Genomic DNA, 25,551 nt, shown 5'->3' on the forward strand with positions numbered 1-25,551 from the left:
TTAAATGTTACTGCTTGTAAAAATGATTAAATAATGAGCATGTAGGTTTATAATAAATATTAAGATACTAGAGTCAGATCAAGAATAGTCTGCAGCGGATTTGATAGCCCACGCAGTGGAAGAGTTATTTTAAACGTCATACTTTGTAATGTAACGTTGCACGTTACTAACATGTAGGTAATTGAACTAAACATAATCTTAAACTCAACTAACACTTAATAGTACATTATTGTCGAGGCTCGGAAGTAGCTACTTGCAGGCTGAGGATTCGTTTTAAACGGACGACCTTGGGAGTCCGTTTAATTGAATCCGAAGCCAGCAAGTAGCCTTCCAGCCGAGTCATATATAGTGCTTTTCTCAAAAATGGTGCAAGAAATATAAATATCATAGAAATATTTTACAAAACCAACGTTCTTACGTATATATTTTCACAGAAAAAAGCCCTTGCCGCCTTTTTATTTTTTTAATAAAAAAATAGAAGTGTATTTTTCTGCCGAAAATACGCCAACCTATTTGAGACAACTAAATAGTCGCGGTACTAACCATCTGTTTGGCTGTTTAATGGGCCTGTGCCTTCATTTATTATGGCCATTTCAAATTTGAAAAAGTTTGGAACTCGACAAATAATGGAATTTGTATGCAACATTGCAGTCCCAAAAGCGAGACTGCAATGTTTTTAACTTTTTAATTTTTGAGTGACCATAAACTACGCGCTTAGCGACCTATTTTTTAGACGGCAAAGTCGACTTTGCCGTCCATTTTTGAGAAAAATAATAAATACCTAAATAAGAACTGTAATCATAGGCTTACAATGTAGATTTAACCAAATCAATACGTTAATTTATGAAATGAACGTATTGATTTGGTTAAATCTACATTTTTTTTTCAATCACAATTTCTATGAAATTATGACCTATAAATGACACTTGCACTGCGTGGGCTATCAAATCCGCTGAAGACTTTTTTTTGTCCAACTCTAGTTTTTTCTCACGTTCCCACTTATTACTTAGATAATTTTTATTTCGTGCGAAGTTCATAGAAATGTACACGTGTAGATTAAGATAATAATGGTTTGCGGGCGGCACATGCAATAAAATAGCCGTGGCAATTTTGACACAGGTATTTTACCCGGCATACCTTTTGCTTGGAAAGTTAAAGAAGTAGCCGTGCTGTTTTACAAACAAGAATTGGATTTTTTTCAGTAATGGATTTTTTAAGATTTTAGTTTGCCACTCAGTCGGTCAAAGTTTCTAATCTTAGTTCAGCTGTTTTCATTTGGTCATACCTAGTTGTTGCCGTTCTGTTTTTTTCTCGTTTTGTTCGGGGGCGAACCAGCAAATTTCATCGAAACCGTTAGAGCCATTTCCGAAATGCTCGGAAAATAGAAATTGAAAAAATGAAAATGATAAAATGAAAATGAAAGTTTATTGGTAACAATGGTTACAAGTCTGCTTAGTTAAATAGTACATTTAGTATTTGAATATAATGGAATTGCTCGTTTAAAGGTATAAGATTCTTTGCTTTTATTTTAAAGAACGCGATCGATCGTCATCGTCACTATACGTCGAGAACGGGCCGGACCCGTGTGTAATTAATATCCGTGGATCCGGACACACGGGTAACACGGGTACACGGATCTTAATTACACGGATCCTAATTATCCGTTCCGAACGGGCCACAAATCCGGTTTCGTGTAGCACGAGAACGGGGCCCCGGCAACGGGTACCCGAAACCCGGACCCGACCGCGAGCCCTAACCCAGACTACCTACTTATACTGGGTCTATACTTTATTCCGGAGCTTCTAAGAGTCCAGTCGGTAAGACACGTTATCTGGCTTAGAGCCGAATTTCGGACACAAAATAATAGCGTTAAAGTTATCTATGTAATTGCCCGGGCTACAGTGTAGTAGAGTAAGGTCATTGACCCTGCTGCCTGATGCTAACAGCAAAAGTGCGGCAGCTATTCTATCGTACTTCTTCTAACGTACCTAACGTTGTAGGGCTATTTAAATTAGGGCAAGTAGATGTCTCGCGTCCCAAGCTGGTGCTTTGGGAGGCGCTGGTCTCGCTATTAATGGCGTTGGAAGAAGGCATAGTGTCCGATAGTGGTTCATACACAGCACTTGTGAGAGGCTTATGAACGAGTATCGTTCTGAAAGCTAACATGGATAATAGAAATAGACGTCCGAGATAGCTCGCTACTTCACTGGATAGAGGTACCTGGCAGTTGATCTTATTTTTGATGCACCATAAAGACCGTTTCTACATTGTGGCCGTACATGCAGCCTAGACATGGGGACGATCTAGGGGCTCCCGTTACTGTTTTCTATACAAACACAGTACCGGAATCGGGAATATCCGGTTCTTCCATATTAGTTCCAGTGACAGTTGCGTTTCGTTCGCTACGTAGCGTTACACCTTGGCATGTTATATGCATGCGCCAGTCACGCCAGTAGCGGACGTCACTCCTGATCCCGCCAGCTCGGTGTTGGAGCGTCCTATCTGACAGGAGCTACGCCTCATTCTTAAGGTCGTTGACTCGTAAGGGAGGGCGGTCTGACGTTGTGTTCACTAGGACCGCCAGTAAATTGCAAGCTTACCACAGCTGCTTTAAGACTCCTTATCACGCCGTCGCAGTACACAGACTAGGCTGGGAGGTGGAGACATCCATGCCAAGTCTCACAGGTAGCTGTCAAAGGTCGTGGTAGCAGTTCAATGAGTCTGTTAAGAAATACCGTGGCACAGTGCGAGGGCTCTCGAAAGCGGAGGCCGGCCAACAAGGCGCCTGTCAGGTGAAGACAGTCTCGGCGGCTGCTGGGCGCAGCTGCCACTCGGGCGCGCAGTGACTTCTTGATAAACCGTTGCCCTCGGGGGTTGTACCGACCTGGCAAGTAGCAAGCAACCAGCGCGACCTGTAGACGATCTGCTGGCATCAGCAGTTTTTGCGACAGCCGTAGTAACGGAAGGGATGTAGTGTCGCCGTCGTTTTATGTATACTGTACCGGTGCGATTGTATGTTTACACTTCTGTCGTCAGCGCTGCAGATGCGGCCCGTTAACGGTTACTCTTCGCTGAAAGGGCCTTACCTCGTACATTGTCTACCAATATTGGAGATTGTAACGGACTGCTTGCATAAGATGAGGAAGAAAGTGGTGCGAGGCTTTCGGCAGCTCCGTGTTGCTGGGGACTGCGAAGGCTTCACCTTCCTCCATGAACTAAAGTTTGCGAATTTGAGACTGAACAGAAGGCATTGAGTCTCATTTCTGCGAGAAACTCTGCAGCAAGGCAGGCCTGTATGTCGCGAAAAAGAAAACTTTCAATCGGTGTGTTGTGCCGCGTGTCCCACGTGATGTCTAGGAGCGTGATGGTCTAATTCGCTTTATCCGAAGAGACACCCTATATCGAGTTAGTATAGGGCATCGAGTTAGTAGCATGCTTTTAAGGAAATCGAACTGATGAAATCAAGTCTAAAATCGATTTTGGCGCTTTGCGTAACAAAACTGTTTCGATAAAGTCGAATACAGACAGATGGAAACTGCTGGAGTCCTCCTGGCCCCTTTCTCTTAGCACCGGAAACTCAAGCTTGTTCAGGCGCAGCGGGTTTATTTGTCCCATTTTGTTTATTATGGCTTTTCGCACGAGTTCGTCTTTGTAAGACGGAACTTAAGCTGGAGAGCGCGAGCAAGCAGAGATAATTATGTGAAGTCTGCAGACCTTTTCGATGCCTTTCACCTCGGTTTCGAGCGGTCGCACAGGGCCTTGTCGCTAGCTGTTCTCCGGTTGGACCACTCCATGGCCTCGAGAAGTCGTAGGAGCTTCGAAGCGACACAGCGAAGTCGATCAGCACCTTTATGAAGCCCGGGAACACGACGTATTTTCCTCTGAGTATCGACATATCTTACCGCTTTCAACTCCGGGCAGTCGAGCTGCGCTAGGACGGGGCTCTTTACGACCTTGTCTGCCGTCGCCGGAGGATTCTTTAACCGAAACCAAGAGCTTAGCGGTCTGTTCGTGCTGTACCATACCATACCTATACCTGCACCATAGCTATAGGCGCCTGCGTACCTCAATGGAACCATGTGGACAGGACAAAACTGATACTGTGGCGCCCAGCGAGCAAGGGACGACATCGTGATTGTGGCAACCGCCGCCGCTCGGGAGGCGCCGGTGCCTGAAGCTAGGGGCGCCATCGTGGCGGCCGGCTCGTAGGGGGGGGGGGGTGGGGCACCGGTGCCTGAGGCCGGGCGGCTCATGGCGACCGCCACTGGTTCGGGAAGCGCTGGTGCGTGAGGCGAGGACCCATAGTGGCGGCCCGCTCTAGAGGCGTTGTCGCGTGAGGCGGGCGGCTCCATCGTGGCGGCCGCCGCCACCGGCTCGGGAGGCGCCGGTGCGTGCGGCGAGAGGCGCCCTCGTGGCGGCCAGCTCGGGAGGCACCGGTGCATGAGGCGGTCGCCGTCTGGCTGGCTGGTCTGGGAGGCACTGCTGTGAGGCGAGAGGCGCCATCGTGGCGGCCAGCTCGAGAGGCGCCAGTGCGCAGGTGGTGGTGCCATCGTGGCGGGCGGCATCATCGTGACGGGCAGCGCCATTGTGGCAGCCGCCGCCGCCGCGTCGATGCGTAATGCGAGAGGCGCCATCGTGGCGGCCAGCTCGGGGGGCAGGCGGTGTCATCGAGCGGGCGGCGCCATCATGGCGGCCACCGTCGACAGGCTCAGGTGCGAGAGGCGCCGTCGTGGCGGCCAGCTCGACAGGCGCCGGTGCGCGTGACGGACGTTACCGGCACGGGAGGCGCCGATGGCTAGGCTCGTAGTTGCACGCATCATCACGGCGACGCTGTTGCCCTCGGCGGTGCCATCGTGGTGGCCACCACCGGCGCGTAGGTCACCAGCGACGTCATGACGGCCGGCAACCAACGCGGCGATCGTCGCTGTACTCGTAGCATTTCCACTGCTTACACGTAACTTACCTTCCTTCCGCTCGAGCAGTCGGGACGCAGAAGCGGTCCGCCTTCACCTTGGCGCGATCCACCCGCGATGCGCCCGCAGCTGCAGGAGCGGGCGTGTGACGTCTCGCAGAGCCACGCGGATCTCTCGGAGTCCCGCTGGACTGGAAGCGTCCGCACCGCAACTGCAGCAATAGGAGCGGGCGTGTAACGTCTCGCGGAGTCCCGCGGACTGGAGGCGTCCGCACCGTGACTGCAGCAACAGGAGCGGGCGTGTGACGTCTCTCGGAGTCCCGCGGACTGGAGGCGTCCGCACCGCGACTGCAGCAACAGGAGCGGGCGTGTGACGCCTCTCGGAGTCCCGCGGACTGGAGGCGTCCGCACCGCGACTGCAGCAACAGGTGTGACGTCTCTCCGAGTCCTGCGGACTGGAGGCGTCCACCGTGGCCCGCAGCGTCGCGGTGTCTCGGAGTCACCTTGGACGACAGCAGAAGACGCGGCGCGCGCGGGCGGGGGCGGGCGCCGGGCCCGCGCCCCCGCGCCGGGGGACGGGGCGCCCCGGTCGCGCCGCAACTAACAACACGAGGTACTCCCAGGCTACTGCCTGAGAACCCTCCTTTAGTGACGAAGTAGCTTCTGAACGCCAATAAAATTAGAATATCTTAAACTGGCTCACCGGATGGTTCGAGACAATCCAAACCTCCTTATCAGCGAAGCGAGGCGCCCGAAAGCAGCGCGCGCAGGCCGTCCGCCGCCGCGCCGCCCGGGCGCCGCCGCCGCCGCCGCAGGCACGATGACCGCACGTTCCCTCTCCGATGCGGAGCGACTTGTTACCACTTGTTAACAAAAACCACTGACGCACTTCCTACTTCGATCTCGAAAATGCGAGTTAACGGTAACGATTTTAGCAGCATGGAATGTGAAAATTAATTTAGCAAGAAAAAAGTGGGTAGAATCGAAAAGCACCGTTCGATGACTTCGATCGCGAGACCGCCAAAAGACTAATAGTGGCGATCTCTGCCATATCTCACTATTTAATCGACCGAGCTTTGGATCGGAAATGTTAAAGCACCATGCTGCAAAAATATACGCAAAAAATATTTGCGGACCATCGGTCAAGACGGTCGACGAAACAATGACATGGCGGTGGCGAGTGGCGGGAAGCGAGCAACGGTTCGCAGGAAGTGGAAGCGGAACTACGTCACGGCGTGGGGCGGAGCGACTACATAGACGCTAGCGGCATCATTGGTCAACGATCGCGTTACTCTCTCAATGAAGATATCCGATGTGGAGTACGGAACACATAATAAAATGCTTCAATACGAATAACCTTGCATGAATAAGATTCTTATATTAAAAAGTGATGTAAGTCAACAATTATGGTTTTATGTAAGTACTGTTTACATATAATACTATATGTGACGTTCCACGGCAAAAGGTTACCTTATGGCGGCTGGCGCTTTCGACGCATAGCGCCGCAATAATATTGGAGCGGCGTTTACCCACCTTTACCCGTGGGACGTCACATATTAACTTATCCGACTGTCGTTTTCGGCCGTGTCTTACACAAAATGAAATGCGGCTTTTTGCTAGTCTTAATAGCAGATACTTAGTTCAGTTTCTAAAATAGAACAAAATCTATTTTACCTTATCCATTTTGTTATATATAAAATAGATTTTGTTATTTCAGAAAGCCAGGAATTCCTGGCTTTGTGAAATTGAAATGACCTCGTACTGTTTCCTCAGAATAAATTCACTTTCCCATTAAGATTTCACAGCCGGTATATAATTGTTAAAGGGTTTAGGCTTTTTTACTTGGTCGTCGACTTAATCTATGATATATCCCAAGTGCAACAATGTATTGGCCAACTTTAGAACATTAAAAATAGGTAAGGTTACGTGTAGATAAGAAATGCTAATGGAATTTAGATAAACATCTTATCTGTACCGGCCTATAGAATTGTTTATCTATAAGGGTCCCACTGGCCTAAATGTGTTGTTGATACATAAATTATTTATTGTGTTGAGGTACCCGTTGTAGAATGCCGATGTTTGGCAGAGAAACGCGATTCTATTATACACATTTAAGCCACTCCGGTACCGCCCGCATGTTTTGGCGTGGCTCCAACACAGCGTTGTTTAAACGGGATTTTAACTAACAATATTTTCAACAATAATCAATATGTGAAAGAGTTCTGTATTCTCTTTGAGTACAGTCACCTGCAATAATATGTTACTCTTCGAAAGCCGCAAAAATATGTGACACGCTCTTACGGCTCTATAAATATGATCGTGTCAGATATTTTTGCGGCCTTCGTTGTGTAACATATTATTGCAGGTGACTGTACTTAATGCCGATAAAACTCGAATGTTGTCTAGTGTCTAGCGAACGGTTTCAGCGTCCACCTAGTAATAAATCGTGTTATCATTACGTCACGTATGGGTAGGAAATTGTATTTATAGAAATGACTACATCATCAACGAGTTTGTCAATATGAGTCGTTTGGTTACCTAAGATGACAATTCGAATGTCCAACAATCGAACTCGCTCATAGCAGCTACGACTAAACCTATTAGAGGTTTAGTGACATTTCTATTTTTATACTTTAAAAAAACAGGAACCGTGATAATTATGTTATTTATGTTATACAGTAGCATAGACGGACGTCATGACGCATTTGGTACTACACATACATATCCATTAGGCAAGACAGAGTCCATTCGAACTTACATTTTGATGTCCCGGGTTCGTATCCTGGTGTTTATCACAAATATTTGTTCCTAAGTGCACTTATAATTTATATAAGTATTTATATTGAACTATAATATACATATGTATGTTACATATATTATGTAGGTGTATATCGTCGTCTAGCACTCACAACACAAATCTTATTGAACTTACAGTTGGACTAGGTCGATCTGTGTAAAATTGACCCATAATATTTTCAAACTTGAAGGGAAAATACCTGTCATTTCATTTCAACCTTTCACCTGTGTAAATTATGTCATTTTGTTATGATTCTCGAGAGCATTTCACTCGTACTTGTTCGTATATGTATTAACATGAGCGAGACGCACGGGCGAATGATAACAAAATGACATCATGTAGATATCAAAATTTAAGTTCGAATCGGCCTCAGGGTTATTTGATTACTTTTTTCAAGACTCGTTGGACTGTCCGACTGGCCAAGTTGGAGACTCACCATCAGATATATCGGAGCGGCCAAGGTCCTCACAAATATCTGAACACGCCTCTATTTTCAAGGCGTAAAGAGTGCGTAAATAGGTATTTAGATTTTTAGATTACGGCAACTCGGCCGCTCTGATATATCTGATGGGGACTGTATCATTGTCGACTCAGTAACTCACCTCTCGTAAACCTTATTGTATTGGCAAGGACTACCAATGGTTAGTTGAAAGTTTTGCTGCTACATAATATACCTACTATGTAATCGATAACATGTTAATTAATAATACCCACGCATAACGTAGGTACTCCGTTAGTTACTCACATCACGAGTTGATGTTGACTTTGTTTACTAGAACTAAATTACGTATGTAAGTAGGTTGGTAGGTTGTAAGTAGGTTCATTATGATCATTTGTGGTAGGGTTCTGGCATCTATGAGCACGGCTCAGTTTCTTGATGCTGGTGACATAAACTAGTAAACTGACGTCATGCATGAAACTAAGCCCACTTGCACCATTCCACTAACTCGGGGTTAACCGGTTGAACCAGGAGTTGCCATGGTTAGCCATACAATTTGACACTAGGTTAACAGTTTAACCGCTTAACCCCGGGTTAGTGGAATGGCGCAAGTGGGCCTAAGTAATCTTATAGTTTTAGTAACTAAGAAAAAAATATCATAATCAATTAGTCATGTATTTTATGAACTCGTTTTAGATCTACCTACTCTCAACTCTGGTTAGAACTTTTAGATAGTGAGGTAAAATGCGGGTTGACACACGCCTGCTTATAGTGCCAATGATCTTAAAGTTGCCTACCACCAGCCAAAAATGCAATATACTAAGCAGAAACAACCAGACCAAATGTACTATTCTTCCCAGATAAAAGACATTATCGTCTTCCCCTTAGGTGTTATGTTATGATGATTCATTTAACCGTGTTTGCTCATATATTTGACTTAAATCTCTTTCTTCAGTAGCTTTAGGAAGCAAGAGAGATGCAGAGCAATCTTTGCGCACGGACGTAATTCACATAATAGGCACCATAATAGACAGAAGTAGTTACTTGCACACGTGACTGCTATGGAACGAACACTATATCGGCGCTTGCGTTCTTTTGTACTGTGGCTGTTATGTTTAGCACAAACTGAGCCGTTGTAACGGTACCTGATGCATAGCGCGTACCGTTTCTACGCATCGATTGCACACCTGCTGCTCGTTTTAATCTATCTCAAATTCTCAACTGCGAATTTTCATTGACCGAGTGAGCGCGAAGCGTGAGTAAGGCGTCTCCGTTTCGTACAGGTTGCAGTATAAAAAGAAAACATGAAATAAAAGTTCGCAATAACATTTTACCCTTTAAATGTCAGAAAGCCGGCTAATTGGATTAGCTAATCAAACTGGAAATAAATATAAATAAAATATTATAGGACATTCTTACACAGATTGAATAAGTCCCACAGTAAGCTCAAGAAGGCTTGTGTTGTGGGTACTCAGACAACAACATATGTAATATATGAATACTTTAATACATAGAAAACAACCATGACTCAGGAACAAATATCTGTGTCATCACACAAATAAATGCCCTTACTGGGATTCGAACCCAGGACCATCGGCTTCGCAGGCAGGGTCACTACCCACTAGGCCAGACCGGTCGTCACAAAAATTACTAAATCTTACTTAAACTAAATCTTAAAGGATTAAATTGTTTTTTTTTGGTTTAAAACACATATTATTTAAGGTGATGTAACGCATCTCGTGCAACTATGGCAAGTATGTCGCGCCGGCGCTCAGCTGCGTCCCACTATGTAGATTCTGACACAGATTCCACGTTGAAAATGTAGCTTTCCTTGTAATTAATGCCGCTTATTGTTTTCATTGAGTAACATAGTGTGACCGTAACTTTTCTATTAGTTACGGTCGAGGGGTTTATCCTTGTCGTTGCGTTTAGGGAAAAGGCATGCAGGAATATAATAGTTTAGTTAGGCAATTGCTGAAGTCAACAAGGAAATAAACTTATGAATATTTTTTTAAACATTGATACCTATGTCAACAGAACAATAATAATTAATGTTAATAAGCTTATTGTCGACTGTACTTTATGTCTCCAAAGTATACGCCTCGTCAAAACGAATCATATGTGCCCAAATTCGTGGTATACTAGGGGCTAGTTGGGTACCGAAGACTATTCGGCGAAGAGTTTCGCTATCTGAGGTACTCGTATTTCCTGGTTCAAACAGATCAGCTCGATAGTACTATATTATATTGTCACCTGAATACTTGCGTATTTTTACTATATCGATACGACTATTTATGGTAGTTTTAAATCATTGCTAGATTGATAATATTGTTACTTACATTACAGGCGAAGTAAATAAAAGTGTGTTAAAAATAACCTCGATATGTAATAGTCACACATACGGTGTGCTCCCGGTATTGGTTCTCTATGTAAATGCAGCTCTGAAACCGTGAATGCCCAGGACTCGTCACATAGACTCAGAGGGCCTACCGCGAACCACGTTCGACATGTTGTCTCCTTTTCACACTTACTTACGAATTTACAAACGCGACAGAGAGGCAAGACTTCGAACGTGGTCCGCGGTAGGCCTTCAGTCCCGGGAGCATTCTCTTATCATACTGGTACTTGACAGTTGTTTCTCTATTTTCAGAGCAACGTCTGGATGCGGCGATCACGCGCAGCACGCAGTCGGTCGGCGAGCGCAAGCGGCGCGGCTCGCAGGACGATGGGCAGCCTCACCCCATGTACCAGCAGACCATACACGGTAACAAACATCTGTCTAGCGTTGCGCCGGCTATTTTTTTATTTTTATTATGAATGGGCTTACTCGTGGCCACAGACTAGCCGAGGCGTAGACGTGGCCTAAGATGGAGCGAGCTCGCCCAGAAGGTGCCTGTTCACTCTTGATTTGAAGGTTGCCGGGTTATAAGAACACGGAAATATAGACGCCGGCAAGGAATTCCGTTCCTTGGCTATGCGCATAAGGAAAGAAGAAGCAAAGCGCTTCGTGGGAATTGGTGGAATATCTACCAAGTATGGATGGAGACCACCCGTGCGTCTAAAAGTCCGATGGCTATTTGGTTCGCCTCTCTGAGACGATACCTAACCAACTTCGACTCCCAATCGAAAGAGGAACTGGGCCTTATTGGGATTAGTTCATAATGTTTTCCTTTCACCGAGAAGCGACTAGTTCAAATTAGGTATATACTTAAGTTCCGAAACCCGCCGAAAATACCAATAAATGAAACTTATTAAGTGCCATTTGTACAATCCCTCTAACCCGCTATTGACCGGATAAACCGTTAACCCAGTGTCAATTTGTACTGGTAATCATGGTAACTCCAGGTTTAACCGGTTTATCCTGGGTTAGTGATAGTGTATGTGGCCTTAAGTGGTGTGGCGCAAAACTTACAGGTGGGTTGTTGACAAATTAGATGGCGCTGTACGGCGCCATACTCCTACGTTTTACTACACTCAAACAAGTACTTAGCTACTGCATAAATAATGTACAAGGCCGCCGTATTCTAGTTCAGCTGTTGAAAAATACATCTACCGTATATCATACCGATTTGTTCGCCTTATTATTCCTTGACCTCTAGATAGCATTGCAACTAAGCCCGAGAGTGTTGCTTGCTTGGTGTTGCGATGTTCTTTTTTTGTTCGACATTTAAAGGGCTCCATCTTTAGAACCAGTACAACAGTACAAGGGTATTTACATATAAAGGAAACTTGTTTTGATTGATGTTATTTGAATTGTTGCATAAAAAGCGCCAATATACATAGGTATATATACCTATTATTGTCATTATATAGTTTATATACCTAGCATCGCCACTCCACTTCTCATCATAGTGCATTTTCTGTTGTTTCTTAAAACCCAGATTTCCTTTCGGCAACCTAGTCAATACCAAGAAATGGCGCTGTATCTAAGTCGCACGTCTTAGAGCTAGACCAGGCGTTTAACGTATTTATATAAACAAAAACAATATCTGGGAGACCGAGCTTTGCTCGGAAAACATATAAAAACTCAAAAATGTGCGTTTTCCCAGAGATAAGACCTAGCTAGATAGATTTATCGCCCCCGTAAACCCCCATATAGCAAATTTCACCGAAATCGTTAGAGCCGATTCCGAGATCTCCGAAATATATACATATTACTATATAAATAAATATACAAGAATTGTTCGTTTAAAGGTATATACCTACATAACTATATGTACACTATACTCACCAAATTTGAATTAAATGGAACCAGACCAGACCACAGGTGGGTGATTTTATGACTTAAACATTTATTTTGTAGAACTTGCGGGTAATTCCCTTAGTCCTATCAGGCTGGTGCAGACAATACAAATCTTACATTATGGAAAATAATCGTTATGATAATTGATCGTTAGGGCGTGTGCCCATTAGGACAAACCAGTTAGGGCAAGTGACTTTAGGACAAACGTTGTTAGGGATTCAGAATGACACCCGGGTCCAGCTGTCTCGACAGCGACGGGCACGAAGTCGTACGTGGCTCCCAAGGCAGAGTATTTCTGTCGCTTATGGGCATTTTCACTTAATTTAACACCTTTAACGGCCGGTTAGCAATCGTTACAAAACTGACGGTCAATGTCAAATCCCATAGATTTTGTCAGGAATGTAACGGTTAGACGTTACTGAAACACGACTTAAGTCACGCTTTAAAGTACAAGTTAAATGAAAATGCCGTTATTGTTTTATTGTCACAGGTACGACCGGGGTGAGCCGCCGGCCGGCGCTGTTCGACATCTTCAAGACGAAGCCGCGCGGCGACAGCAAGAAGCAGCCTTCCATCATAAAGCAGGTGAAGGCTGCTGTGCAGGTGAGATTATATCCATTATTGGCTTTTTATACAGCTACTTTTATTTTTACATATGTGCTTCGATTCGTCTACTATCTACCTATTTGATTGTGTTGCCCTGAAGGTAGGTAACTGTATAAAAAATATGACGTTGATAAGTAATGTTACCGTAACGTTAGGATTAATTAAATACAACTTTCTATAAATGTAGCATTTTGTTGGCGTCGAAGGATAAATCTTAATGTGATATATTTTATATTTCCACAAGGACAAGTTGTTTAATGAGCAATGATATATACCTACCTATTATAATGTGTCTGTCCAAAACAAAACATTATCATAATCTGATAACTCAAGTATATCCAAACTTAAAATCAACATAACATTCTCAGATTATGACGAAGACTACCCCGAGCAAAGAGGCGAGTAAACCCGAGGAGGCGAAGACAGGCCAGACGGAGGCAGGCCCGTCGGCGCCCGGCACGCCCGCGGTCAAGGCGCGCGACGGCTCCGCGCACCCGCACTCTGGCAGCGACACTAGGGTAACTAATACTACACTACCACCATGGGCCCATTTCTCGAAGGATATTAGTCTAATAGTATTACTGTGTTACTATAGCAACCCATACGATTTGACAGTTCGTGGATTAATAATATTAGTCTAATACCGTTCGAGAAATAAATAAATAATAAATAAATATTATAGGACATTTTTACACAAATTGACTAAGCCCCACGGTAAGCTAAAGAAGGCTTGTATTGTGGGTACTCAGACAACGATATATGTAATATATAAATACTTAAATACATAGAAAACAACCATGACTCAGGAACAAATATCTGTATCATCATACAAATAAATGCCCTTACTGGGATTCGAACCCAGGACCATTGGCTTCGCAGGCAGGGTCACTACCCACTAGGCCAGACCGGTCGTCGAGAAATGGGCCCCTAGTTGTACGTGTGCTCCGCTAGTACACCCGAGTAACTACTATTCTGCATTACCCTACCACCTGTGCCCTGTTTATCAAATAACTTGTAATACAAGTGGATGTCCCTTTCTAACAAAAGCTGTCAAAAAGGGACTTCCACTTGTATTACAAGCTTTTGATAAATAGGACACTGGTTGTGACTCATGTTCACAGAAATCTGTCCTGACGAGACGGTCGGTTGTAGGCTTAGAACCTAAAAAATCAGACAATTTAGAACCTGCATCGACTTTGACAGAACGTGTGAATTTTTGAATTCTCCTTATAAATTTATATTTAAAATATATGACGTTTATAGTGCAATTTCTATATATTTTAACAAATGCCATGCAAATTCAACTCTACATATTTAATATAATATATCTAAGTCTCCCGAAAGTTTTCTTATTGAAATAACCTAAATCTGTTTTTTTCTCTGACAGTACTACCACACCGTGACTGCGTCAGCCACGAGGCGGCCGAGCGCGATGACCAAGATGATGGACATCTTCCGCGGCCGAGCGTCCGTGCCCGGCCAGGCGGCGCCGTTAGATGGCGCTGAAAAGAAAAAAGCGGTAAGTCATACTGTGTAACCTCTGTCTAAAGGGTGGTATTATAGTGCGACATGAAATAGTAGATTAAATAAAATTTCATACTAAATTGCCATGTGATGTGACAGTGAAAAAAATGTGACAGTTACGTAGGATGTGGCACTATCAATAATTTTCTACAATTTCTTGTCGGACTATACACTTGTCCAGTGTGCATTGCGTCTCTCTCATTAAGCAAAATGTGAGAAGCAAATTACACATTGAACAAATAAATTGGACAGGTGGAATACCAAAACAATGCAATTATTAAATGATACCAAATCATCTAATACAGCTGAGAAGTCAATATTGACAGTTATGAATTGACCCTTTACTTATACTAAGGTTATCAGTTAAACGGCAGGTCTTAGCTTAGTAAATATAAGGGTCAATTCATAACTGTCAAAATTGACTTCTTAACTTACAGCGACTATAACCGCTCAGTGGCATAAAAATGGCTTTGCGAGTTGTAAATTTGAAGAAACTGAAACGAAGACGCTTCGCGCCTACCCCGTTAAAAGGCCTGGCACAGAGAGTAATTTCGATCCTCCTGTTTACAGAAAAATTCACATTTCATTTGGTATGGCAGATTTAGGTTTAAGCATGGCTGGAGTACCCTTTGAACGCCTATAGACGTTAATAAATACAACGCACCATTGTAAACCTTAGAGTCAGACCAAGAAGAGTCTGCAACGGATTAATAGCCCACGCAGTGCAAGTATTATTTTAAACGTTAAACTTCTATGAAATTATGACGTATAAATAACACTAGCACTGCGAGGGATATCAAAATCGCTGCAGACTTTTCGTAGCTTAACTCTACGAATGTTGATATTACACTGTAACCGATGCCGTCAGTTGACGTAGCACGAGTAACTCTTCTACACTCAGGAACAACTTAAAGTGCCAACAAGCGATGGGCTGATACCTAATTGGACCTTTGAGCAATCAACAGTATTCCTCGAATTTTACAGGATTTTATATTAGGTAGTACCCGACCCGACCCGGCTTCGCACGGGTTAACAAATTACACACAAGTATGATAAGTGAGTGAGTTTTTCGGAACTTATGAACGAAATATCATTTGATATTTACCACTAGCTTTTCGGTGAAGGAAAACATCGTGAGGAAACCTGCATACATCTGCGAAGAAATTCAAAGGTGTATGTGAAGTCCCCAATTCGCATTGGGCTAGCGTGGGGACTATAGCCCAAGCCCTCTCGCGCATGAGAGGAGGCCTGTGCTCAGCAGTGGGACGTATATAGGCTGAAATGATGATGATGATGATAAGTGAAAACCGCATGAAAATCCGTTCAGTAGTTTTTGAGTTTATCGCGAGCATACAACACACACTAACAAACAGACACGGCGGGATACAGTTTTTTTATTAGGCTGGTAAAAGTTAAGGTCGTTATACCGTCGGAAAGTATTATGCGAACTTAATTAGCTTATTTAGTATAAATAATATTCCAACAATTAACAGGAATTATTATGCATGTACAATTATTTGTGATGATTATTTACAAAAACAAAATTACTTAAAGTCGTGACATTCTCATTATAATTATTCTGTGTAATCGTTAACCGACAATTTGCATTTTATTGCAATGAGATAAATTCTACCAATGGTCCAACAAGCGCCACTTGCACCATCCCACTAACCCGGGTTAACCGGGTAAATCTGGAGTTACCATGGTTACCAGTACAATTTAACACCAGGTTACAGGGTTAACCGCTTAACCCCGAGTTAGAGGGATGGTGCAAGTGGCTCTAAGTGTGTTGCGGTTATTATTAGTACCCAAACAAACAGTCACATATTGCAGACATGTCTGATGAATAAATATTCCGCTTGTGTATTGACAATGAATTACATTGCAGCATATTTTGTTGCCATAATCCATTAACAAGCAGCCATTTCAAACAGATGGACAGATACATCGGTCCATGATGTTTACTTACTTTATTATTGCTAATCTACGGATTCTAAAACTTTATAATCTACTCGTACTTAATTCTTTATAATCGGCATTAGTACGCCTCAGGTTTACAATTATAAAAAGGGGTAAAAAAACCCGGACGGTTGACAGGAAAACAGTCTCGCGGGCCGGACGGTTGAGTGGTTAAATATATCTAATTATCTATGGTTAGATATCAAAAGCAGTGAAGGCACAGACCTATCCGGCATTTAGCCACGATTGAAAATTGCGTAAAAATATTTAAAAACGGCTATTAAATTACTCAAATTAAACATTTTAAAACATAAACAAAAATATTAAATTATAAACGCTAGTATTTTATACTTAAACTCATTTATACCTACTTGATTCGTATGTATTACGAGTATAACGGAAAGAAATGCAATCTCGCAAACTCGCTAGGGAGTTATAGCTTTTTTCACAATCCATTGGTAGCTCCTGCGAGAACATACATATCTGTTTAAGGTCGAAAGGAGCCGATGGATGAGAGCGGCGCAAGTAGGGTTACCAGATACAAATTTGACGACCGGTCTGGCCTAGTGGGTAGTGACCCTGCCTATGAAGCCGATGGTCCCGGGTTCGAATCCTGGTAAGGGCATTTATTTGTATGATGATACAGATATTTGTTCCTGAGTCATGGTTGTTTTCTATGTATTTAAGTATTTATATATTACATATATCGTTGTCTGCGTACCCACAACAGAAGCCTTCTTAAGCTTACCGTGGGGCTTAGTCAATTTGTGTAAAAATGTCCTATAATATTTTTTTTTGTTTATTTCTTTATTTTAAATTTAGATTTTTCCTGACAAAATTCTTAATTTCCGAATATTTTTCCTGACATTCATAGTAAATATATGTTAATTCATAATTACGAAGTTGAGTGGATCTCATTTATTATTTTTTTACAATGGTTTTGGATTAATTTAAGTAAATTAAAAGGTACTTTATAAAAAAAAGCCTATCAATTCAAAAACTCCTGACATTTTCGTGTTCCGGTCCCATTCCTGACAAAAGGCCAAAATTCCTGACATGTCAGGAAAATTCCTGTCATCTGGTAACCCTAGGCGCAAGACCGTTTGTTGTGGAAATCCCTCGGGGAAGCCTTTGACCAGCAGCGAACGTCTTTCGGCTGATATGATGACAATGAATTAATGATGATACTTGCTTATCTGACCGAGATGCTATATACTGCTATAGGAACAGGGAAGTTTTCTCTACTTAAAGTAATATTATTTCATACCTTTCACGAAATAAAGCACCAGATAATTATTAGAAAGACATAGATCGCAGTTATTTTTAAACACAATTTGTATTTAATAAATCGGATACAAATATAAAAAGTAGGTGAGTTGACCGTGACGTCACTCTACTTGTGTTCATATAAATACCATATTAGCAAATCGCTTTGACTGTTAGACGCGTATTGACTAGTAGACAAGTAGCCTATTCTGTTATAAAACGAACTAAATAAGAAAGCTATCTTGAGGTGGTCAATACCCAATCTACAGGCGGTGATAAAAGCTTGTATCAATAGTTTGTACTATTAAACCGTTACGGGGGAGACGGGCATGCATTTGTGCACTGATAATATGCTGAATGAGACCTTCCTGCATTTATTTCTTACGTTAATCAAATCACTTACGCGATCCCATCCTGGCGGGCCGAGAACTGCGTAGGTCCCGAGGCCGCGTCGAGTAATATTAGGAATTACATCAGTCGAATAAACACGACGGCGCAGACGTGTTCAGTACAGCTATACTTTTTCAAGCAATTTCCGTCAGTAAAAAAAGCGGCACATTTAAAAAAAATGTATTTCGTGCCTTCTTCTACTGACAAACTTAATTGTTTGACCGGCTATATATAAATAAGTATGTAGGTACCACCAGTTCAGCACTGACATAAAGGCTAGCGTGAACGTAACTTAATTTCTATGCATCTCTCTCATACTGGCATATTAGTGCGAGCGAGTTGTACCTATAGCCTCCTAAGGCCCAGCCATACAAATGGAAAATGCAAAATTAGCCACAGAAATTTGAACCTACAATGTAGGAAATAGAGTTGATTTTACATCGTTCGCAAAAGCGCGTTACGCAAAAGCAACTCTGTTCCAATCGAATATGATTTAAATTTCATTGAACTGAATAAGTACTATAGGTAGAACCTTGGGCCTTAGGAGGATAGGAAATAAATTACCTACGTAGACTGTAACGTGTATGTCAGTGCGGGTAGCATACGTAATTTTTGAGTTGTTGAAACGATAACTTTCTTTAAATTCATTAAATTACAGTAATATCCTGGGAAACGGTTACTTAAGTCAGGCACTAAGAGTTAAAGCGATTAGTTATTTAGTTGTAGATAGTGATGCTGATTCTGGGCTTGATTTATTGGATGCTTCGTGACTAGATAAACTATTTTTTTACAGCCATGGTCGTAACGAATTGGTTAAACAGCGTATCAACGTATAGCATAGCCATAGTGTGTGAAGGCTAATCCGAGAACTGTCGTGATGTGTTCGATTCAAAGGCATTAATCACTAATCAAAGTGTTAGTGTATAGTAATTGTATACCTACCTACATGTACATACATCAACTAATGTGGGTGTAAGTAATTCTAGTAGGACGTTTAATACTAGGGTGTCCCTTATTTTGCGATTTATAAAATTAACAACGCACACCCCCTAAATACGTAATACGAGTATAACGATGCTACTATAAAACACCCTGAATATTTTTTTCATGATATTTAAGTAACAAGAACCCGTGCCGACTTACAACTGAAATTTCCATACAAATTACTATGGAGAAATTTGACCAGACACTAATTTGATAATTCTTCATTTGTTTTGTGTTCGCATCGTGATTTATTTGTTAAATAAAGTTTATAACTATGGCAATATTATAAAAAATCGATGTGAAAAAAAAAGAAAAAAAAATCATTTTCATACATTGTATTGGAAAATCTCATGAACGTCGGCACGGGTCGGCCAATCGCTTGTAATAAACAGGCCAGCCATTAATGTAATATGGGAACATAATTCAAATACGAATTAATAATCAATTGAACAAATGTTTCCATTACATTACGTTTCGCTGGATTGGTAGGCACATCGATCAATAATAATTAGCCTGTAGGAAGAGAGATAAACTATTACGTAGTAAGTTTTGCCTAATCATTCCATTGTATAATTGTTCCATCCTCGTAAAGGGGCTAGAGTTTTACGATTGACGAAATAATAGGGTATTTGACTCCTAGTCAAATCAGTTTCTTTTTTTCTGAGTGTCAAAACGAATTGCTACTATGGAATTTATATGAAATACTAGCAAATGACGACACGGTCAAGTTACCTACTCTTTATAGTTCTATACGATTTGTTACGATTTGTAAATAGAACTTGTGACTAAAAAACCTGCTGTAACGTTTCTCTACATAATGTTCTGGTGCTTTATTTCATGCAAGGTGTAAAATGATTTAAGTATGTTAAATATAAATATGTTTAAGACGCACGAATTGAAGCAATATTTTGCTAGCGTAAAATGCACATCGCCTACATCTGTCACTTCAAAACGACTACTATGATATATGTATTGCTCTTTTTGTAGGTAAGGGTCTATTCATAAATTACGTCATTTCAAATTAGGGAGGGTGGGGTCTGGACATCGGATGATGGTAGCATGACGTAGGAGGAAACGGGGTCATTCGAAGCATAATTTTTGGATGATTTTAGGGGCGGGGGGAAGGGGGGTCAAAAATCGTCCAAAATCGATGACGTAATTTATGGACAGCCCCTATAACCTATTTTCATTCTGACTAGACACAGTGTAGATATCAATTCAGTGTCACAGGCTGAGTTCGGAAAATAGCCATCATGAATATTGCTTGTTGGTTGATTTGATACATTTGAGTTGAGGGTATTGTGGTCCCGAGGTTAACGTTACCTCGATCAGAATCCGGCGGTGCATGACCGACGCTTTGACCATCCATCAAAACGTTACATGCTTCAATATACATATTCTAGAAACGTGAATGTGTTTATAAGTTTAGGGCCCATTTTCTTACATTTTGCTACTGTACGTAATATGTAGTTATTATGTGGCTATATTTTGTGTTTGAACATTTTTAGGGTTCCGTACCCAAAGGGTAAAACGGGACCCTATTCTAAGTCCGTCCGGTCCGTCTGTCACCAGGCTGTATCTCACGAACCGTGATAGCTAGACAGTTGAAATTTTCACAGATGATGTATTTCTGTTGCCGCTATAACAACAAACACTAAAAACAGAATAAAATAAAGATTTAAATGGGGCTCCCATACAACAAACGTGATTTTTGACCAAAGTTAAGCAACTTCGGGAGTGGTCAGTACTTGGATGGGTGACCGTTTTATTTGCTTTTTTTTTGTTTTTGTTTTTTTGCATTATGGTACGGAACCCTTCGTGCGCAAGTCCGACTCGCACTTGCCCGGTTTTTACCATCTAACAATAGTCGGTATTCAGGCACCCAGCTAGTTTAACTGCACAGGTAAAACTGCGCAGACATACCCTATTAGTGTGTATGGCCAGCTTTAGCCTTGGACAAACCTTGAAATCTCACGTAGTGTTACTTCTCAGGAATGTTCTAACGTTAATATCTTTTTATTAGAACAACAGATAATTTAAATTTACGTATTCTACGTTTGGTTTGTCGCTACTACCTAGATAGATGTAGTGAAGAATCAAGTCACGTAGCGTTCAGTTCAGTTTGTTCAAAAGTGCTTTCGTATGTCCGTATATTCTCCTCCGAAGATTGCATTTCTCAACTGATATTCGTGAAACTTTGTGAGCAAGTTTTGTTAGTTAGATAAAAACATTTTGTCGTTACGTTTTTGGCAATGTTCAAAATGGTTACCTAATACATTTTTTAAGCTTATTGCGGTCTATAGCTTGCAGAATCGCGCATATGTATCTCATTTGGTTAGCGCAACGACGGTAACCTCCATCCTCGCATTTAAATACCGGGTCAATGTACAAAGTTCTTCGTTCTTAGCGTCCTTACTTTAACTCGTAATTATTCACGCGTAGATGCGTATCCGGTACCTACTAGTAGTGGGTCCTACTAATTGAAATGTATTCTCTCTATTCTTGACTCACCATTCTAAAAGGAAAGTATAGAATCAGAGAAAAATGGCGTGAATTGTTTGAAATGTTCGGGTCGTCTAGGTATTGATCGGGAGGCGGCAGCCGCTGCCTCCACGGACTCCTTAATTATATTACGTCTTAGACATCGGTTACACGCTAATTATGGCGTCAGTTCAGTCCATCATTCCATTCGAGTTTTGACTGATGCCAGAATGATGGAAAATGGACATGGTTAGACGATCAGTCCAGTCTGACAACAGACTGATAAAATTACGATAAGATATGCGAAACGCTAATTCTGGCGTTAGTTCAGTCCATCATTCCATTGTTGCATGGACGGTGACTGACGCGAGAATGACACAAAAAGGTTACACGATCAGTCTCCTATCAGTTTTCTGTCATTCAAAACGGACTGACGAATATTAATAAAAAATTTAAATTTTCATCAGTCCAGACCATCAGTCCATCAGTCCGCGTGTTACACGATAATTCTCCCCTCATTCTGACCAGACTGGTGGACTGAACTGACGCCAGAATTAGAATGTAACCGATGTCTTACATTTAGAAAAATGCCTAATCACGTTTTGATTTGATTTCTTAAAAACCTATTGAGATATATTCATTTGTATGGTTTATATTCTGATTTTCCAGGCATGTAAACTTTATAGTTAAATCGTGAGTTGCATCGCAGCGGAGATGTGTTGAAGGAAACGGTATAAGAAATTGTATTGAAATGATTGATTAATGTTAATAAAGTTTTTATAAAGCCCAAATTACCATTCCTTAAACTATAGTTGTACTAGGCTTGCCTTTATATGAGCGTCAGGGTAATGCTAAAAGCTATATTTTACATGCAAATTTATAAAATGGGTTCGTTAATTAGATACTGACAGACAACGCACAGTTAACTGGTGACTATGCAATTTAAACCAATTTTTTATCGGAACTCTTTATAGTACTTATATATAAATTCAACCCCAAACCCCTTAGGCTTGAAAGTTATTAACACCTTTGAAATCGCGGGCGGAGTCTAGTATAGTTAAAATAAAGCAGTTCAATATGTTTGAGAGTAAGTATTTCTTAAGGTTAGGTACAATTCACTGAAATGCGAATTTAAAATACCAATTGTTTTTTTTAATTCCATTCTAAGATCTAACGATAGTAAATGAATTGGCCTATCTATCAGCTTAGCACACAAAAAAAAATCAAGCATCTACCGCAATAATTCACGTCACCATAAATAAAAATCTCATCGTACTCGGCGATAGGTGAAAAATTAAAAAACTCATAACTCCGAAAATACGAAAAATCGCGGAACATACATGGGGGTGATTCAGATAGCCCTCTAGGTCCTCTACCTCCCAGCTTCAGTATATCACTACTTCTTGGGACACCCTGTATATATTTGCGACGTCGACTGTTCCGATATAAATATGATAAAATCACGCCTATGTGATTCAACTTAAAAAGGTATGTCGTTTAATTGATAAACAAATGAATTGTTACCTATACGAGTACCTGCCTGACGTCAACAATCGCGTACTTACCTACATTTGAAGTGCCAACCTTGAAAGCGCATATAACTTGGTAGCTAATACTATAAGCCTTATTAATCTTATTATATGCTTGAATTCAAGCAATAAAAGTTTGTCAGTCATAGATAGGCATATATATTAATCTTAAAAAATGTTTTTGTTTAGGTGCGTTATCTACTTGTTTGCTTGAGTTATTAAGTGGCTGATGTTACGAGTATTTTGAACGTGTTGAGGAAACGAGAGAGAGAGAGAGAGAGAGAGAGAGTTGAGGAGACGAGAAGTTGGTATTTCTAGAGGTTGATGTAGGTAAAGCCGCGGCGCGGCGCGGTCATCGCATCTCCCGCGTTCACTTCCCAGTTCCGTATCGGAACTAGGCGAAGTTTGGAACTGTACACGCATGGTATCATTGCATAACGATAGTCGTCTCGTGACACCGACGTTATCGCTCAGTACTTACAGAGATGTCTGCGCGTTATAACCTCGCGGCTAGTGCGACGATCTGTCCTCGGCATGTAAACATGTGCTAGTGGCAGGTGTGACAGAAAGTGTGCCGCGATGGCTAACTACTTCAGATGGAAGAAAGGAAAGAGAGATGAATTCTATTCGGAGAAACCCCGCAGTAGGTCGCTGGATCCTCGATCATTGGAGCTGAGCGGCATCAGAATAGTGGCTCAAAACTATGAGCAAAAGGTACATATAAATATAGAAATCCTCTGCAACGAGTGACTTCTCCAATCTATGCCAGCTATGCCCTAAAATCTTAACATTGTAGTGTCGTCTGGATCAAACTAAGATGATAAAACAGTTGCATGGATAATGCATCGTTATCTCCAAGGCGGCAATGATTCCAGTAGTGGAGTGGGTTAGCCCCCTTGTGTGATCATGCAATGACCGAGAGTTGATAAAACATGTACCGATGACATTTTATTTTTATGTGTTAGTTAACAATTTTATGTACAGCACTAGTTAGTTCATTGTTCACGGTGACGATATGGTTGCTTGTGAACTACCTACGCTTACACGTTTAGTTAAAAGTTGCGAAGCGGCGCAGTACCGAGGCCATAGCAATAATAACTGGAAGAGTTAATGTCAAAATGATCATGCGTTTACCGTATACCCACTTAGCTATCTACTTAACCGGACATGTTATACTGGACATGTTAAAGTGGATTCGTGCATTTAATTTAAGCTAAACACTATGGTTTATGTTATGACCGCTCCTAGTAAAAAATCAAACAATGATCTGCGTGATTTAGTTTTAGAACACCTCTCGTCTCTTCAAGATCTGTAAAAATAAAATCTGAAATTCAAGTCAACTACAGAATACATGTGAAAACAATGTTTATATTTATGCCAGGAGGTATTTCAACTATTTCATATTATGTATCATTTAGAAATGCTATTGACGACAGGAAAAACATCACGTAAACTAACAAAGGACTTTCAAGGCCTTGAGGTTTTATCTTGTCAAGAAAACATTTTCAATTTTTCACCAATAGGTAGGTACAGGTACCAGTGAACTTTGGTAAAAATAGACGACATTGTTATAGCAAAACAACAACTAGACACACGGTAGTCAGTCAGCCGAGTTCTCAAAAAAAGGTGACACAATGGCCGAGGGCGATATAACACCAAGCATACCAGCCTTTGCCTTGTCTTTTTAAACAGTATGTTAGAAATGCCATGAAAACTCTTAATTCATGCATTTCTTGACAAGTGACTATTTTTAATGACTACCTAAGTTTAAAGTTTACTTGACATTTTTATTACATTTATATTTTGAGCTAAGTACCTACACGAACATATTTTTTTTTCTTTTATTCGCTTAGTCGTTGTGTAATTTAGTTTTCCATGGAGTTAACGTGATCATGATTCATGATCATCTTATATCGATTAGCGAGATCATCCGCCTCGCTTCGAATCGGCGATCAGATGGGAACTCACCTTCGCATCGCGTCGCTAACTTGTATATCTCTGGCCATCATGATGAAGTCTAAATAAGTAATTTCAAGGTACCTTTATGCGTTTCCTAAGACAACGAATATAATAATACTTAAACAATAATGTACCTATACTTATCGCATTTCGTTCAAATACTTAGGGCCCCACATCTGGCGTCTTTCGAGCGTCGGCGTCTGTCGGCGTCGGTCCAGCGCTATGGAAAATGACGTTGCTGCGCAGTTGCGTCGACGCTGCGTCAACGTTGCGTCGACGTCGGCCATAGAATTGTAGACGCCGACGCTCGAAAGACGCCAGATGTGGGAGGGCCCTTAGGTGGAGTCAGTCGGAGCCAGAACTACTGTATTAATTCTATGCCCTCTCTACGAACCGTTTACTTTAACTTTACATAATTTGTGACATGAGTGCCGATGGTGTCTAATTTCGATTTTTATATAT

The 25,551-nt window shown here is 41.7% G+C and overlaps 1 protein-coding gene across 1 annotated transcript in view; it reads left to right on the forward strand.

Annotated features, from left to right (window-relative positions):
• Positions 1-25,551, forward strand: part of LOC134679373 (uncharacterized) — an 87,059-nt gene that overhangs the window by 13,501 nt on the left and 48,007 nt on the right. The window contains exons 4-7 of the mRNA XM_063538273.1: positions 10,799-10,912; positions 12,882-12,994; positions 13,366-13,515; positions 14,385-14,516. Of these exons, the coding sequence (XP_063394343.1) occupies positions 10,799-10,912; positions 12,882-12,994; positions 13,366-13,515; positions 14,385-14,516 (509 nt within the window). The remainder of the gene's footprint in view (positions 1-10,798; positions 10,913-12,881; positions 12,995-13,365; positions 13,516-14,384; positions 14,517-25,551) is intronic.

The sequence above is a fragment of the Cydia fagiglandana genome, chromosome Z (assembly GCF_963556715.1).
Source record: "Cydia fagiglandana chromosome Z, ilCydFagi1.1, whole genome shotgun sequence".
Classification (NCBI taxonomy): domain Eukaryota; kingdom Metazoa; phylum Arthropoda; class Insecta; order Lepidoptera; family Tortricidae; genus Cydia; species Cydia fagiglandana.